Raw genomic sequence first — 15,857 nt, 5'->3', positions numbered from 1 at the left:
GTAGAAAGTTTCAGTTTGGATTAAACATTTGCTAAAGGCATTTAAAGTTTTGGAGTTTGTTGTATTCCAAATTCTAAATATGACAGAAAGATTTTCATTTTTATTGTAAATGCATGTCAGTTCTAAATATCAGTTATCAGTCTCATTAAGTAATAGTAAATCTGTATCAGTATCGGTCCTGAAAAACATTTATGTGAATTGTTTCAGACAAAATTCCCATTGAAACATAGAATAAGTGTCCTCTCATGTCACACCTGCAAGTTTTACCAAAAAATACCTTAAAAACCCTAAATCCATCTCACCAGTAGCATGGTGTAACCTGACTCTTCCTGTGCGTTTCACTTGCAGCACATAGCAATGAGGCTCCCCGACTCTCTGCCGATATTTGAGCTGCTGGTGTTGGTGTCAGACGAGTTTCCCCAGCTTTGTGTTGGTGTGAGAGACTGCAGCAACGGCAAATGCCCCGTCAACCAACAGCTCAAGTTTGATATCATCGAGCTGAACAGCTCGCCTATCTCAGCACCAGGTAGGACATGCTGTTGTGTTTCTTTAACATGTTTACAGAACTTAAAGCTCCAGCTCAATTCTCTCTTAATGCGTGTGCAGATAGCGGAGCACTCAGGGCAGTGCAGGTAACTCAGCTGGACAGAGACACCGTCCTCATCGCATTAGAAAGTAAGTCACCTCCATCCCAAAACACATTCCAAATCCTCCAGCCGTCTTTCATACTGACCCATAACACACTGTTCCTGACAGAAACTGTAAAGATTGTGAACCTCCGAGGGCTTCCATCCAAAGAGCTGGCTCCTGAAATGGTCTTTGACTTCCCCATTGAGACTCTAGGTAGATACAATCATGTGATAAACACGGTGTATGAGACCTAACGTTCCCGCTGACAGCTGAGTGACATGACGTGTTCTCTCAGTGTGCCTACAGGACAGTGTGTTGGCGTTCTGGAAGCACGGTCTCAAAGGGAGGAGTTTCCATTCAAACGAGGTGATTAGCTTCAAGATTCATGTCCGGCTGCAGCTGAGCTACTGGTAGGCGTTTGCCATATTTGCAAAAAGGTGATTTACACTTATTTTTTTTAACTGCAGGTGACACAAGAAATCACAGATGAGAGTCGAGCATTCAGAGTTTTGGGAACAAACAGGTACGTTCACAGTAATCTGACAATATCACTATCATTCATTGGTCAAACTATAGCAGTAATAGTAGTACTGGTGGTAGTAGAGTAAAGACGTAGCAGTAGTGGCATTAGTATTGGTGATAATAATAGTTGTTGTAATGTTAACCATGATAGTAGTGTGGCGGTAGTCGAATTAATAGGAAATTATAAACCTTTACGGACTGTTTGGAGCCTTTCATGCGCTTTTCATTCTTCTTCTTTTTAATCATTTTGGCTGTGTTCATGCATATGGCATAAAATTTGTCCAGATTGTGTATTTTTGTTAAAACAGTGAGTCTAAAATACACTGTGGAAACTTAATTGTTACATTCAGACTGTTAAGGTAAAACAATGCTCCATTGAAACTCATTCAAACTGACATTTTTGGTTCCACAGCCATCAAAGCATAAAATATGCATTTAATTATTTCTGGGTGTCATTCTGGGCTTTTGCCTTTGAATTTTTCATTTTTACTGTTTTCTGATTATGTCATTTTTACCATATTTGGCATACGGAGAAAATACATGCTGTTTCCACTAGGTGCACTGTCTCAATCAATGTTGCTGCAAATCACTGACATATCCCAGACTGTGATTAGAAAATGCATACTTCGCATGTAACATTGAAAATAATTCATTTTTGTGTTGTTTTTTTTTCATCCAAAAACATAGTGGCATCGTGACAAAAACCTGACATTTAAAGGGTTAAAATTCTGAAAATAAATGAATATTTGATATTTATTAGGACTGATGTTGATAAAAAACTTTAACTTAATGAAAGTGGAAAATCAGATTCATGTAAAATATTTTTCAGAGCTTGATTTTGAAAAGCACATTTTATTCACAGAGCGATACGAGTGTGTGTGATATTAAAGTGGGCCCTAAGGGTTAATGAGGAAATGACATTAACTCTCATTTGATTTATTGCTTCAGTAAACATTTTTTTATTGAGTTAATAATCTCATACTCTAGGTTAACTCTTTAAGTCTCATTTTGCCATCTCAGATCACACTGACTCTCTTCTGGTAGTGATAAAAACTCAGAATTTCGAGCTCCTGGTGTGGCAAGCATTTATCCGGTCCAAGATGTCCTCTTCCGTGCGCCTGTGATTTCAGTAAAAACAGATATCTGTATATGAATCCATATAAATTAAAAAAGTAGGTTAAAGCTAACCTGTCAAACTAAAGCTGAGACTGCATTCTGGCTACTTATTTCCGCTTCTCCACATGGAGAGTAAAGTAAAATAAAATAAAATAAAATGATGACTAGTCGACGTGAGACAATCTCAGCCTACAAACAGAAACCAGAACATACCCAAAATCTTGTCCTGTCACCCACAGATTCTGCAAACATATGTTTCATATATCTACTTATTAAAATACGATAATTTAGATTTACATACTGTTTGGCTGCATCAGTAGCTTTGGGCCAGCTCTGCATTTCCTCAGTAATATTTGATAAATGCCTCCAAAATGAGCTGTAAAATGTATCCCCCTCCCCTTCTTGTCTTTGCACAGGGACATCATCCTTCAGAGCACACCGACAGACGACCCCTCGGCACTGAGCAACCTGTACATCCTGACTGGACACGAGAGCAGCTACTGAGATAAAACATGTCAGCGTCTTTACACACTGAAGAGAAATGCAGATGTGTTGTCCAGCCTTGGTTGTGTCCCTCTTCACTGGAGCTGCAGCAGACACCAGCACCAACCTTCTGCTCTGAGGGACACATGTCAGTGTGGAATTCAGTTATCCGTCCAGACTCAGACTGTAAGTTGTTGGGCAACATGTGTACAAGAGTGTACAAGAGAGACTTGTCAACATGCTAAGTGCATTTCTAACTTTTCTTTGGCAAAATAAAGCTGCCAAAAACCAAGATTTTCTCATAAAAACAGTTCATTTTACCAGCTTAAATCCCAGTGTGACTGCAGCAGGAAATAGCTCCATCCTGCTGACGGAGATGATTGACTGCTGTCAGTATGGACCACAGACTGAGGAGCAGCGTGGACAGAACAGATATACTGTTCATTTCTGAATTGATGTTTTGAAGCTTTTATTTGGGCCTATTGCTTCTTGTTGTCTTTGTCTCAGTTACTGGAACCAGAACATTGGGTCAAGTGGGAGGAATAGCAGGGAGGAGCAAGCGAGCCGCAAACACCAAAGCTGAGTGTGATAGGCTGAGACACCTGTCAGTCAACACAAAAGAAATAATGATAGCAACAAAGAGCCTGTTTACACCCGCTATTAAGATGCTTCTTGGGTTGGTCTGATCACAAGTGGACAGTCAGTACGTTTACATGATGTTAGGAAATGTCAAATTATTTTGTCAGTCTGACTAAACATGTTAGTCCAACTGAAATCGGACTAAATCGGTTTTCTCGAAATCAGACTAACAAAAAATCAGTTTAAGTGTGCACTATATTTGAATACTGTCTCCTCTTAACCTTCCACAACAACAGAGCAGCAGCTTTGCCGTTCAGTGACGTAAAATGACTGTTTTTCTCAGTGAAGTCTGGTGGTTTTGATATAATGTCTTTAAACCTCCATCGGTAAGGGCTGTCTTACGGCAAGATAGTGGTGAAAATATTCCAAATATCACATACACTTAAACTGATACTGATTTTCTTTTAGTTGGCCTAAAACTAATCAATTACAGCAGAGTTTGATTATTTGTGCGTGACACTGTGGTTTTCTACCATGAAGTTATTGTAAATAATCAGTTATAATAATCTGTGCATGTAAACATACTGAATATAAATGACCACCAAGATGCATTGTGATCATATCATTCATACAACGTGGGATGCATTTCACCACACATCTTTTGTACTGTAAACACTAATGCATCCTGGACAAGGATCGTGTCATCGATGCAGAATGTGGTTCTTGTTTTAGTGACAGCGTGCTAACTCTCTAAAACTTGGCCATCTTCCATAAGTTGGTTGGATCGTTTATCATTTTGCACTATGGATAGAGATGTGTTGAATTCTGCTGACAGCAATATCTCCAGCTGTACTGACACAACCACTAACGTGACAAGCATGCTAGTGAACAGCAATAGTATGAATGTGAACTCAATAACTGTGCATGGGGTCCTTTGACTGCATGGTAGACTCATGTGTGAGTGGCGATGTGTCTTAGCTGTTCACTTGTGTTAAAATCACTGAAAAGGAATCTAATACCAGGTGTAAACGGGCTCAGAGATGTTCTGTAAAGGAAATGATCAAATTTAGGATATTTTCAATGGATTTCTGTGGAGTCTGACATTTTTGGAACCTAGTGACCATTGGTGGAAGTGTAGCTAAAGACAGTTGCTTCACCAATTAGCCATTGGGGTCACCTTTTGGGGTCAAATTTAGCACAAACGTCCACTTGGCCTCAAGGATGCACTAATTAGATTTTGGTGGTTCTAAGTCAAAGGTTAAGGTCACTGTGCTTTTGTCTGTCTTATTCTTTGAACACAATTTGTCAAGAACAGGGAATATTTTATATTTTGGCACAAACACTCACTTGGACTCAAGGATGAACTGGTAAATTTTTGGTGATGAAAAGGTCAAGGTCACTGTGGCCTTGCATCTCAGTCATTTTCGTGAATTCAGTATCTCAAGAATGCCTTGAGGGAATTTCTTCAAGTTTAGCACAAATATCCCCTTGAACTTAACGATGAGCTGGTTAGATGAATATTAGTGAGTATTACAGTGTGTTTAATCAAGTTAACTTCTCAAATGTATACTTACTTGTGATTATGTCGTTCGACATTTGATGTATTTTGAAGTTTATGAATGTGCTAGCATAGCAGCATTTACATTGCAATTTTGATGAATTCTTTTCAACTCTTTGGTTATGAAGGGTCCTTTCATTGCAGTCAGTTACCCATCCCAACTATTTCTTTCAGTGTGCTGAGTTTGGGCTGATGCAGGGCCAGGTCATAATTTAATTAGGAACTTGTGACAGCAGTGTCAGCAGCTGGAATCGGGCCACCTTATTTGGCCTAATTCTTGGGTTTATTCATCCCATCTGTCAACGGCGTAGTGCAGTGTGAAGTGACTTATTTCTTCTGGTGTGCCGAGTTTGGGCCGATGCTGGGCCAGGTCATTATTGATAACAGCCCAGTGATGGCAGTGTTGGCAGCTGGAATCGAGGCAGCTTATTTGGCCCGACTCTGGGATGTCATTCATAACGTGTCTCAGCTGAGTCATGAAATGGGATGCAGCGTGACTTATTTCCTCCAGCTTGCCGAGTTTGGACCAATACTGGGCCGGGTCATTTTTTTGATTATGGCCCAGTGTTGGTAGTGTTGGCAGCCAGAATCAGGCCACTTTATTTGCCCAGATTCTTGTGCATTGCTAATTACGTGTCACAGCGGATTTGGACAACCGAAAGTGACCTGACTTCTGGTGTGTTATGTATGGGCCAATGCTGGGCCAGGTCATTTTTTGATTACGACCCAGTGATGGCAGTGTCAGCGGCTGGAATCAGGCCAGCTTATTTGGCCCAATTCTTGGGCTTATCCATCCCGTGTCTTAGCGGAGTGGTTCAACTGGATGTGGCCAAACTTATTTCATCCAGCATGCCAAGTTTGGGCCGATGCTGGGCCAGGACATTTTTTGATAACATCCCAGTGACGGCAGTGTTGGCAGCTGGATTTGGGTTGGCTTATTTGGCCCAACTGTGGGGTGTCATTCATCCGTGTCTCTGCAGAGTCGGGCAACTGGACACAGCGTGACATTTCCTCTCCAACTTGCCACTTTTGGGCTGATGCTGGGCCAGGTCCTTTTGGCTACATATGATTGGTGCCAAACACTGCTTTGATATGTGTCTCTATGTCCCTAGTCTGTCAGCAGTATTATTACTTTAGCTTACATATAGGCTTAATGAACATTGTATTCCATGAAGTGCCATAGAAACTGAATGCAATTAAATTGTATTTTTGCTTGTTTGACTAAAATGTAAAAAGCCACTACATTAGAGTGTTGTGTGTAATGATATTTGTTATTTATGGAAAGGGAACTGTTAGAGTAACACTCATCCATCCCTGAGAGATACTTGAAAGACGTAATATGCAAATGGATTTTTGTTTTTTAAGATGATTTTATTGTTACTGTGTATACATTTTAAGTACATAACAATGCTCTTATGGTATTGAGGGGTTGTAAAATGGGCAATAAAGATTTTAATATCCTTTGAAGCTGAAGCAGAAGCAGAATTAGTTATGTTTGATTGTCATTACAAAGGCTCACTTATAGTCTTAACAGAGGTTTGGTAACACGTCAGAACACAACAGTCGTAGTATTTGTGTTTGTAGTTGCCTTAATGGGTTAAACTCATACTGATACTGATGGTCCTTATACAAGTTACTGTGCATGTGATACCAAATAAATCAAAAATAAACTTTATTTTTCATTTCTAAACATAAAAAGGAATTTGGATATAATAGTTGTGTGCTTTGACAATTGTTAGGGACTGTTCGTTATTAATGAGAGGGGAGGGGGTGGTGTAAAAGAGGGGAGGCATGTCATGATTTTTTAAGCATGAGGGAGCAACTTATGTTTTTTATTTTGTTTAGGGGAGGGACATACAACTGAAAATGGTCATATTTTGTATTTATTTTGAATACCCACAGAGCCCCAAATGCAGATGGTTGGATTAAAATGCATGTTTTGTTTAAGAACTACCAAAAATTACACGGTTTGTATCATAGTCAGAAACTTTTAAAACAGATACTATTGTAGGTTTTCAAATTTTGGAGGTCCCTAAACTCATCATACGCAATGTAGGCTCCGTCCTAAGAATCACTTCATTCTGAATTCTCATTTAAAATTTTGCCAAAAATAATTGATTTGTACTAACCAGGTCCTGTGTAAAAATATATATATATATATATATATATATATATATATTAGTGCTGGGCATAGATTAATTTTTTTAATCTAGATTAATCTCACTGCAATCCTGTAGTTATTCTAGATTAATCTAGATTAAAATTATAGATTTGAATTTTGCCAAAGACATTCAAAATAATATCTATCTATCTAAATGATGAAAATGCATCACAAAATGCTTGAGAAAGCTGTTCTACTATAACATTTGGTAAAGAAAAATAATGTTCCATAAGATTTACTTTGGTGTTTAACTTTTTTTTATTTTGTTAAACACAGACATTTAGGAACACAGGTTCTGTCTCCATGTGGAAAAAGCTTTTTCCTGCTAACTGGAATGAACAGCAGAGGGCGCAGCCTCTGATAACATGACCCTAACTGAACTGTGGGCCTACATTAGAGGTCATGAAGAAGACCATTAACAGTCAGTAGCTTTGTGACACGATTTGAGCCAATCACTCCAGTCACTCAGGCAGACCAGCTTCCGCCTTGTTCACGCCCCCTCCGCGTAATTCGACCAGGTATACATCCGCGCTTAAAAAACAAAGTGAAATTGGTGCCTTGCTCACTGTATAGACCCAACCTAGTGAATAGTTTATCGCGCGATAATTTCCTTATCGCGCGATAAGAATCCCGCGTTAACGCAGCACGTTAACGCCGTTAACGGCCCAGCACTAATATATATATATATATATATATCATTGAATTATTCGCCCCTGCATGCATAAACTCACACATGCTCACACACACACACACAGACACATACACATCAGAGACATCCTATACTACTCTAAATAAAGTATAGTCCCTTAGTACACTTTTGAATATCTTTATTATACCACCTTCAGAAAGTGCTCATTGTCTTTGCTTTCATGACTGCAGCTTCATGGTAGCAAACTGAACTTTTCAAAGCCCAGAGCTGAACTGGACCATGTTGGGGATTACTGAGATTTGAAGTGAGCTGTGTAGATGTTACAGCTTCACCAGTTTTTCCTATAATAAGAATGAGTCTCATTCTAATTTTGATTGAAGGCCATGTGTTTCCATGCAGAACAGAACTGTGTTAGCCAAAAATGTTAGCAAATATACTTTGGGTGAGATTTTACTCAAGATTTATATATCCCAAAAAGATGAACTGAAAGAGGTGACATTTATAAAATAACATGGAACAATGATTGTGATACTTTGATACAGAAGGGTATTGCTGGCCTGCCAGAAGAAAAATATAAGTATCAGATAATAAAGAGATTTCTTTTTTTTATAGCAAGAAGGTGTTTTTTCATGTTTTAACAAGATCAAACATGATACGTTTGAATTATATAAAAACATGAAAAACTTTTCATGTTATTATGAATATTATTATTTTTGTTTCTGGCATTAAGGCAGCAATGGGCTTCCATACACTCAAACCAATAATGTGTTCATGAGGTTCTTCCAGATGGCACTGCTGTTTGGTGTTTCATTTAAAGGAAATGGCTGATGTTATTTAAACTTCCTATTATGAAGGAAGCCTTGAAAAACACCCAAAAGAGCTAAACTAATGTGAAATTATATACATTTGTTTTTGCTGCCTACATTAACATATAAATCATACTGAAATGAACGATTTGTTGATTCAAAAATGTATTTTTAGAAAATGGTAAAATGGAGTCACTCAATGCCGTGCAACCTGCTTGCAGCTTCATCCTAATCTCTGAAAATATAAAAATAAATAACGTTGATATTAGGCTATGCAGGATATACGTACATACCATGGATATATTTTAAGAAGGTCAGACTTCCACTCGGCTGGTGGCGGTAGTGAAACCGGATATGAAATTAACAGTAGAAGAAACGGAAGCAGCTGCATCTCGGGCGCAGCAGCGCCATTTCGCTTCTCATTCATTGGAGCCGAGGCCTTCGTTGCTCAGACGGTGAGTTAGATAATATTCGGTTAAAACGTGAAGCGAAATGTTTTTACGAAGTTATTGCTGCGTAGCTGTTATGGCAGCGTTGCTGTAGATGTGCTCTGAGAGGACGCTGTCTGAGCGAGTGAGTGCACGTTAGCTAGTAAGTTGTTAGCTAACATGTTAGCTCTCTGTTATCATACGCCTTCATTTTACAACCATAAGAACGCCATTACATGAAATATGAATAAACATAAAAACAATACGCCCTGAACAACATTTACTGTATTTTATAAACAACTAGCGAGCTGTTCAGACTGTAGCTAGGCTACAGCCAGGCTAGTTACACTATGACTGTAAACATACACACAGAAGATCAACAACGTAGATGTTAGCAAGCTTGCTAGCAGGCTAGCACAACTTGTCAGCTGTGACCCGGATTCTGTGGGTTCTCCAAAAGTTTAGAGTTGGCCTGAAAAGTCATTACATAGTCTTAAACTTAGTTTTATTTACTAGAACGTTCAAGTAATTGCACTTACACGTTTTATTTTATTCAATGAGTCAAACTCGTCTGTGTGTAAGTCAACATTTCTGTAACGGACATTTAAACCCACCACTGGACCCAGTGTTGTTGTTTACGTCGCACTTGTACTTGTTTTTTGGCAAAATGAAGATGAACCTAACTCCTTTTAACAACCATAAACATACAATAAACCCTACTCCTGTACAGGACTACATATACTCATGTCGCTTACCTCAATAATGTATAAATAAGTAAAAGGACGATTTGTCTTAGCTTTGTTTTTAAACTATCTAGAGAAGATCGTAAATAGCTTTCGATTTAAGTTTCTTTTTTCAACCTCAAGTTGACTTTTGGTGTTTTTTTTTTCTTGTTTTTCCAAAATAATGTTTGTGTAGTTTTCTTGTACATTTTTTAAACAATTTCTATGTCGTTTTTGGGTCACATTTTTCTTTAATTGCGCTTTGCTTTTTTCCCATGGTCTTGACAGAAATCAAGCCAAATTGCTCAGGTTTCAAAGGGTTAATCTAAGTGGTAAATTCGTGACAACATGCTAAGTAAAAAGGATAGTTATAATAAAGCTTCAGCCTACACCTCCTTCCTTTCAATTGAATGCCTTGATGTTAATTATTATTTATTCAGTGCATTCCTCCCTGCAAATAGTTAGCAAGCATCAAAAAATAAATTGCCACAAACAAGACAAAACTATAAAGTTGCTAAGATGACTTTACTGTTATGTTGTGGATCAACAATGTAAACTGAGAGGATTCCTAAATTGACCAGATCTGACCTACTAGAGAGAAGACCTGTTGCACTGCTCAGGGTTCCCACAGTCATGGAAAGCCTGGATAAGTCATGGAATTTCACAATCACATTTTCCAGGCCCCCCAAAAAACACTATAAGTTTTGGAAAAATCATGGAAATGTGTTTTATGAAATAAATAAAAAAAAACAAAACAAAAACTCTGATGAACAGTGAATTCATAAAAAAAATGCCAAAAAAGAAAAAATGCCTTTCCTAGAATTTTTTTCTTCGTCTTCCTCTTTTTTTTTTTCATTTATTTATTTTTTTTGATGAACTTAAAAAAGTTTTTAAATTACTTTTAATTTTGGGCATGTTTTACTGAAAACCCTGAAATTTCTTGAAGATTCTTTTCCTTTCAATTTTATTTATAGACAACTTATAAATTTGGGGTGATTTTGAACAGTCCTTGAACTCATCTTGTAGGGGGCAGCTGAAATTATAATTGAACCTAATATGTTTAAAAATACAGTGTGATGCAAGGAAAAAATTTGGGGGAGGGGTGGTCTTTGAGAAGTTTTGGAAAAGGTTTGAAATGTTGTCTGTGAAAATATGTTGAAGCCTTGGCTTCAGCACATTTTAATTGGCAACTAGGTGTCTTTATTATCTATTAATTGTTGACTGACAGTCAGTGTCCCTCACATCCCTGTCATTAAATACTGGTTGTGGTTATGCAGAAGTAATTGATACACTTTTCCAAATCTTCCAGGACACACAGAACTTCACCATGGTGAAAATATTTATTGGCAACCTTGCCTGCAACACGTCACCGGAGGAGCTGCGCGAACTCTTCGAAAAGTATGGAAAAGTCTCAGAATGTGACATTGTCAAAAACTATGGTTTTGTACACATGAACAACATGTCCGAAGCAGAGGAGGCCATCCGAAATCTCCACCAGCACCAGCTGAACGGCTGGCGCATGAACGTGGAAATGAGCAAAGGGAGGCCCAAGTCCACCACCAAACTGCACGTCAGCAATCTGGGTGAAGGGGTCAGCGCTGACGTGCTGCGCGCCAAGTTTGAAGAGTTTGGTACGGTGGTGGAGTGTGACATAGTCAAGGACTACGCCTTCATTCACATGGAGCGAGTGGAGGATGCCATGAATGCCATCGATAAGCTGGACAACGTTGCCTACAAAGGTGAACTCTTTGGCAGGGGGGAGCTACTTGTCTTTGCTGTCTATGTTTACCAATTTGGATGCTGTTCTGTGGCTGTAGAGCTCACATGACAAGTAAAATCCACTGGCATAATTCCACCTAAATACCAAACGGACTGAGAGTAATGACTTGCTTGTAGTAAATGTAGAACCAGTGGCAGTGTAACTCGTGAACAGGCGCCGACAGAAAATCTCATGCACCTGGCGCGGCAGGATATTGCGCTTTGCTCAGTGGTTGTCCGTCAAATGCATTGAAGGTGTGTTATAGTCGGTAAGAGCCTTCCCGTGGTCTCATGCGTGTCTTCTCTCTCCTCACAAGGCAAGCTGATGAGCGTACAGCTGTCCACCAGTCGGCTTCGCACCGCCCCGGGAATGGGAGATCATACCGGCTGCTATGTCTGCGGGAAACATGGTCACTGGTCGAAAGATTGTCCAGTCGGTCGGAACGGTAGCCACGGTGACGGCGAAAGAGGTCGGAGCGGCAGGGGCCCCCCACGCGGTCCCCCGGGTTACGGCAGGGGCAGCTACGGGATGGCCCCACCTCCAGATGCTGATTACATGGGTGGCTCTGCGTATAGTCAGGCTAGTTATGGGCTGCCGCCTCCCCCTCGTAGGCCCGCAGGCTACAGCTATGAGCTGGGGGATCGGTACGCCAGCAGAGCACCCGCCGGCTACGCCGACAGGTCATCAGCTTATGATCGTGACCGTGCCTATAGCAGTGTTGACTTCTATGAGAAGTACAGACCTCGCTCTTATGGCTCAAGTTATTTCGAAGAACGTCGCATGTCCTATCTCCCCCCTCCTCCTCCTCCCCCATCCTCCCTTTCAAAAATTGCCTCCAGTGTAGATCCATATGAGCGTCGGCCTCCATCCTCATCGACCGCCGCAGCTGCCGCATACTATGCACGTGACCGCAGCCCGATCAGACGAGTACCAACGTCCTCGGCCGGCTACACCTATGAGCGAACACGGCTGTCACCGGTGTCAGGCTCCAGGAGCTCCTACTCAGTCCCACGACCCAAGGATCATTACGCTCCGCGCTATGCGCCTTACTAAAGCCATGGTGCCAAGGTGAGCAACATAGTCAACATCAGTGACAGTTAAAGGGTAACTTTGGCATCTTTAAACCTTGAACTTTTTTCCCAATGTTTTTGTGAACTGATGTGGACTTTTTTCTTTTTTTTTTATCTTTCCAGTATTGAGAGAGAGGGCTGCAGCAGGCAGCCACATAATGTAACCAAACAGGGCAACTGAGCACAATCACTGCACATCAGTATATAAATGGTTATGTTTTTGACAGAGACGGGCCCCGATTATTAGAATGAGAAGGCCAGATCAAATGAAAGGTAATGAGACACCTTTAATATCAATCTGAGCTAATGCTGGGCGATATACTGGTTCATCTGGTAAATCTGTGATACGTTTTTACGATATTAATATGTCAGATACCTTTATACCTGCGCTCAGTTGAAAAACTCTGCGACTCTTCAACAGAGTCATCACAGGGAAAATACCAGACACAAAATATAGGTCATAGCGCTCAGCAGTAATGTGAGCCTGTCTGTGGCAAAAATAACAACCTTCAAAGGACGTACAGCGGCGGTGCACAGTTGCCCCATTTGTTTACATTACAGGCACTGCATGGCTGCTGGCTGCATGCTGCAGCTCTCTTTCTCAATACTGGACTCATTTAAAAAAAATGTTCACATCAGTCACTTAGACACAAAAACATGGGAGAATAGGATCCAGGTTGAAAAATGTTCAAGTTACACTTTAACATAATGTCTGCACAGTGGGACATTTTCCTGTAAGTCGTTACAGTGGGCACTGGGATCCCGAAACCCTTTTAACTCTTAAAAGGTACTGAACCGCTACAAGCTGTGCTGCGGATAATGGGGGTATAAACTCGGTCTCTGAAAAGGGAATTTGCTCTCTTTCTAGGTCTGTTTGTGAACGGCAGGACTTTTCCTTTTCCATCAGTCTGCGCGATGTGCGCCGAAGCAGAGCATATACGCGGAAAATTAAGATCGGAAATCGCGTCTGCACCTTCTAGGCACCTGAGACGCCAGTTGCCTGCAGACTAATCGTCTTTTCAGTTGCATCCACTTAATCTGTTTTCAAAAAGGATGATTAGCAAACTGCACTGTTTGACATGTACGGTGTATAAAACAATAACTTGCTTACTTGCTCTGCTGGTTTTCAGCTCAGTTTTTAGCCATGTCTTCTTTTTTACCTGTGTTCCTCGCTCACATGAAGCACATCGTTAAATTCAGCAAATGTTATTTGTTTGGTTTCCATTTGTCGTTTAAAATAAGTGTTGCTGTTTCTTGAAGATATGAAATTGCACCTATCTTTTTTCAGTGGAATGAGGGTTAACCCATGCTCGTAGTACACAGGAATCTTATCTTACTTCTCGACACACGTCTGGTATGACCTCAGTCAGTTATATGGATGTGGATAAAGATGCATGTTTTTTCAGAAATGATCCTCATTTTTGTCCATCAGTGTGCTGTGACAGTCTGCGACTCTTCAGGTTTGTTTTGTTATAGCTGGTTGGTTTTTATGCTTACAGGGGTGAAACACCCAGTAAGCAGCGAAAAAAAAACTACACTCTTTGCCCAATGTAGCAAATTTGTGTTCCAATTCACATTGAAGAAAACAAAAGAGAAATTGATCCATATTAAGGCAGGGCAATATGGAGAAAATTATATATCAATATATTGGACTAGACCTCAATATCGACATAGCGATAATATTGCAGGGTTGACTAATGGTGCTTTTATGAAATGTCTACACAATGAGATTTTTGACAAATTTTCAGTAATCTGACAAAGGCAAATACAATAACATAAATCTGGTAAATTACACCTCTTTACTGTAATGCAGCCTTTAAAACTGGGGAAATGCAGCACTTATATCCAAAATGAAAGACGGTATCAAGATATTGATATTAGAGATGTATTCCATTTTTAACTTCGCAGAGAGAAGATTCTCAGATTCTGATTCCTGTACTTCTGAATTGGCCAATAATGAGTTCCTATCCAATACCATTGCGTAAAAACAAAAATGTACGACCTATACTATTAACCCTTTTGACTGTCAATTGATTGCTATCAATGAAGTAAGGCATGGCGACACGTTAAATCCCTTATAAACGCTGTAGAACTGTTATCTAATTTGACACGTTGCTAACGTTACACTTTTTTTGGGCGCTTTAAATCGGTAGTTCTGAGTGGTTGCAGGCTAAACTTGCTGTGTGCGGTACTTTTGGAGAAGAAGAATTCATATCTGGGAAAACTGTAGTTTTATTTGGGTGTTAAACTACTTGAAAGTTGAATTTTAATTTATCACACTGCCCTAATCCATATCCATGAAACTGACCTGGCTGACACAGAATCCCAATTGAGTATTAGTATCTATGGTTAGACAAATAATCTCAGACATTCCAGTCTCATTTTTTTTCTAATTAGTGTCTACAGAATATCAAAGTGATACATTTTATACTTTTCATTGAGGTGTCTGCTTGTCGAAATTGTTTTTAAATGAAAGTGGAAACAGACAACATTGCTCTCTTGCGTTTTCAAGTGTTATTCTTGAGGTAGCTTTTTGCAGAGACAACCAGATTGCTTTCCCTTTTCATTAGAGCCCTCGCAACTACCAGTTACTTTGTTTTTCCACCATCAAATAACTTATATTAATACTCTTTAGTAACAAAACAAAAGCGCTATCTGCTTCCTGATTTGGTTGCACACTTCCTTTGAGCTGTAAATGGAGCCTTCATTTTCCTAAATCATACCTGGCAGACAGAATTGCACAGCAGAAGAGAGACTAAAAAGAAACCAGTCTTAACATCAGTGATTTTATTATTCTATAGCTATTCCATTGCATGATCCATATTAACTTCATAAAGGTAAGTTTAAGCACAAAACTTGTCTATTTCCACTTTGTGTGCCGTTGAGTGACACCTTAAGATTGTAAGCTGACTTGTGATGTGCAACTAAGTAATATCTTAAATGTTTTTTTTCCATTGGTAATGTTGCACATATTACAAAACAGCTGCCAATAGATACTTCCCTTTCATCTTTAAAATTGTTGGTTCTGTTGGATCTTTATTGTATTCATATAACAGCATAAGCAGCAGATTTGTACGTGTGAGGCAGGACTCAGGGCTTGGGCTGTGTAAGTCATGAGGCACTTGTGTTTTCTTGAAGGTGCCTTTGTTTTGTTTTGCATTTACGTGGATCTGAAGTTTGTATTTTTCATACTAGCTGTAAAAATACCAGCATACATTGAAAATTTATGGTGGATATGATTTTTAATAAAGCCAAATATGAATTTGGTGACACTTTTCTTCAGTTCTTTGTTTGAATCGTGTTTTTGAAGGTGTCTGGTGATGGGTGCAGTGAAACTATTCACTTCAAATACAAATTTTCATTTTTTAAAAACT

The 15,857-nt window shown here is 39.5% G+C and overlaps 2 protein-coding genes across 9 annotated transcripts in view; both read left to right on the top strand.

Annotated features, from left to right (window-relative positions):
• Window positions 1-6,563, top strand: part of map4k2 (mitogen-activated protein kinase kinase kinase kinase 2) — a 51,853-nt gene extending 45,290 nt beyond the window's left edge. For all 5 annotated transcript variants that reach the window (XM_042511970.2, XM_042511968.2, XM_042511969.2 and 2 more), the window contains 6 exons: window positions 349-526; window positions 607-675; window positions 757-843; window positions 926-996; window positions 1,098-1,153; window positions 2,685-6,563. In XM_042511970.2, coding sequence (XP_042367904.1) covers window positions 349-526; window positions 607-675; window positions 757-843; window positions 926-996; window positions 1,098-1,153; window positions 2,685-2,772 — 549 coding nt within the window. In that variant the 3' untranslated portion in view covers window positions 2,773-6,563. The remainder of the gene's footprint in view (window positions 1-348; window positions 527-606; window positions 676-756; window positions 844-925; window positions 997-1,097; window positions 1,154-2,684) is intronic.
• A 2,249-nt stretch (window positions 6,564-8,812) lies between these two features.
• rbm4.2 (RNA binding motif protein 4.2) lies at window positions 8,813-15,765 on the top strand. 4 transcript variants are annotated; one of them, XM_042512369.2, is made up of 4 exons: window positions 8,954-9,077; window positions 10,964-11,393; window positions 11,730-12,481; window positions 13,352-15,765. In XM_042512369.2, exons 1-3 carry the CDS (start codon window positions 9,048-9,050, stop codon window positions 12,464-12,466), a joined length of 1,197 nt encoding a protein of 398 aa, XP_042368303.2. In that variant the 5' UTR covers window positions 8,954-9,047; the 3' UTR covers window positions 12,467-12,481; window positions 13,352-15,765. The 4 variants fall into 4 exon arrangements, with proteins under 4 accessions (XP_042368304.2, XP_042368302.2, XP_042368303.2 ...); XM_042512370.2 differs by having other exon boundaries at window positions 8,813-8,959; window positions 11,730-15,765; XM_042512368.2 differs by having other exon boundaries at window positions 8,953-9,077; window positions 11,730-15,765.
• The last annotated feature ends 92 nt before the right edge of the window (window positions 15,766-15,857 follow it).

The sequence above is a fragment of the Plectropomus leopardus genome, chromosome 23 (assembly GCF_026936395.1).
Source record: "Plectropomus leopardus strain MGB_pleo_1.0 chromosome 23, ASM2693639v1, whole genome shotgun sequence".
In the NCBI taxonomy this organism is placed as follows: Eukaryota; Metazoa; Chordata; class Actinopteri; order Perciformes; family Serranidae; genus Plectropomus; species Plectropomus leopardus.
This window is presented reverse-complemented; position numbering and strand designations above follow the sequence as displayed.

Excerpts from the sequence above, each read along its gene's own strand:
- rbm4.2 (XM_042512368.2), top strand. The coding sequence starts at position 9,048 with ATGTGCTCTGAGAGGACGCTGTCTGAGCGA. Across the intron at positions 9,078-10,963 it reads AGAGGACGCTGTCTGAGCGA|GACACACAGAACTTCACCAT; the intron begins GTGAGTGCACGT and ends CAAATCTTCCAG. Across the intron at positions 11,394-11,729 it reads GGACAACGTTGCCTACAAAG|GCAAGCTGATGAGCGTACAG; the intron begins GTGAACTCTTTG and ends TCTCCTCACAAG.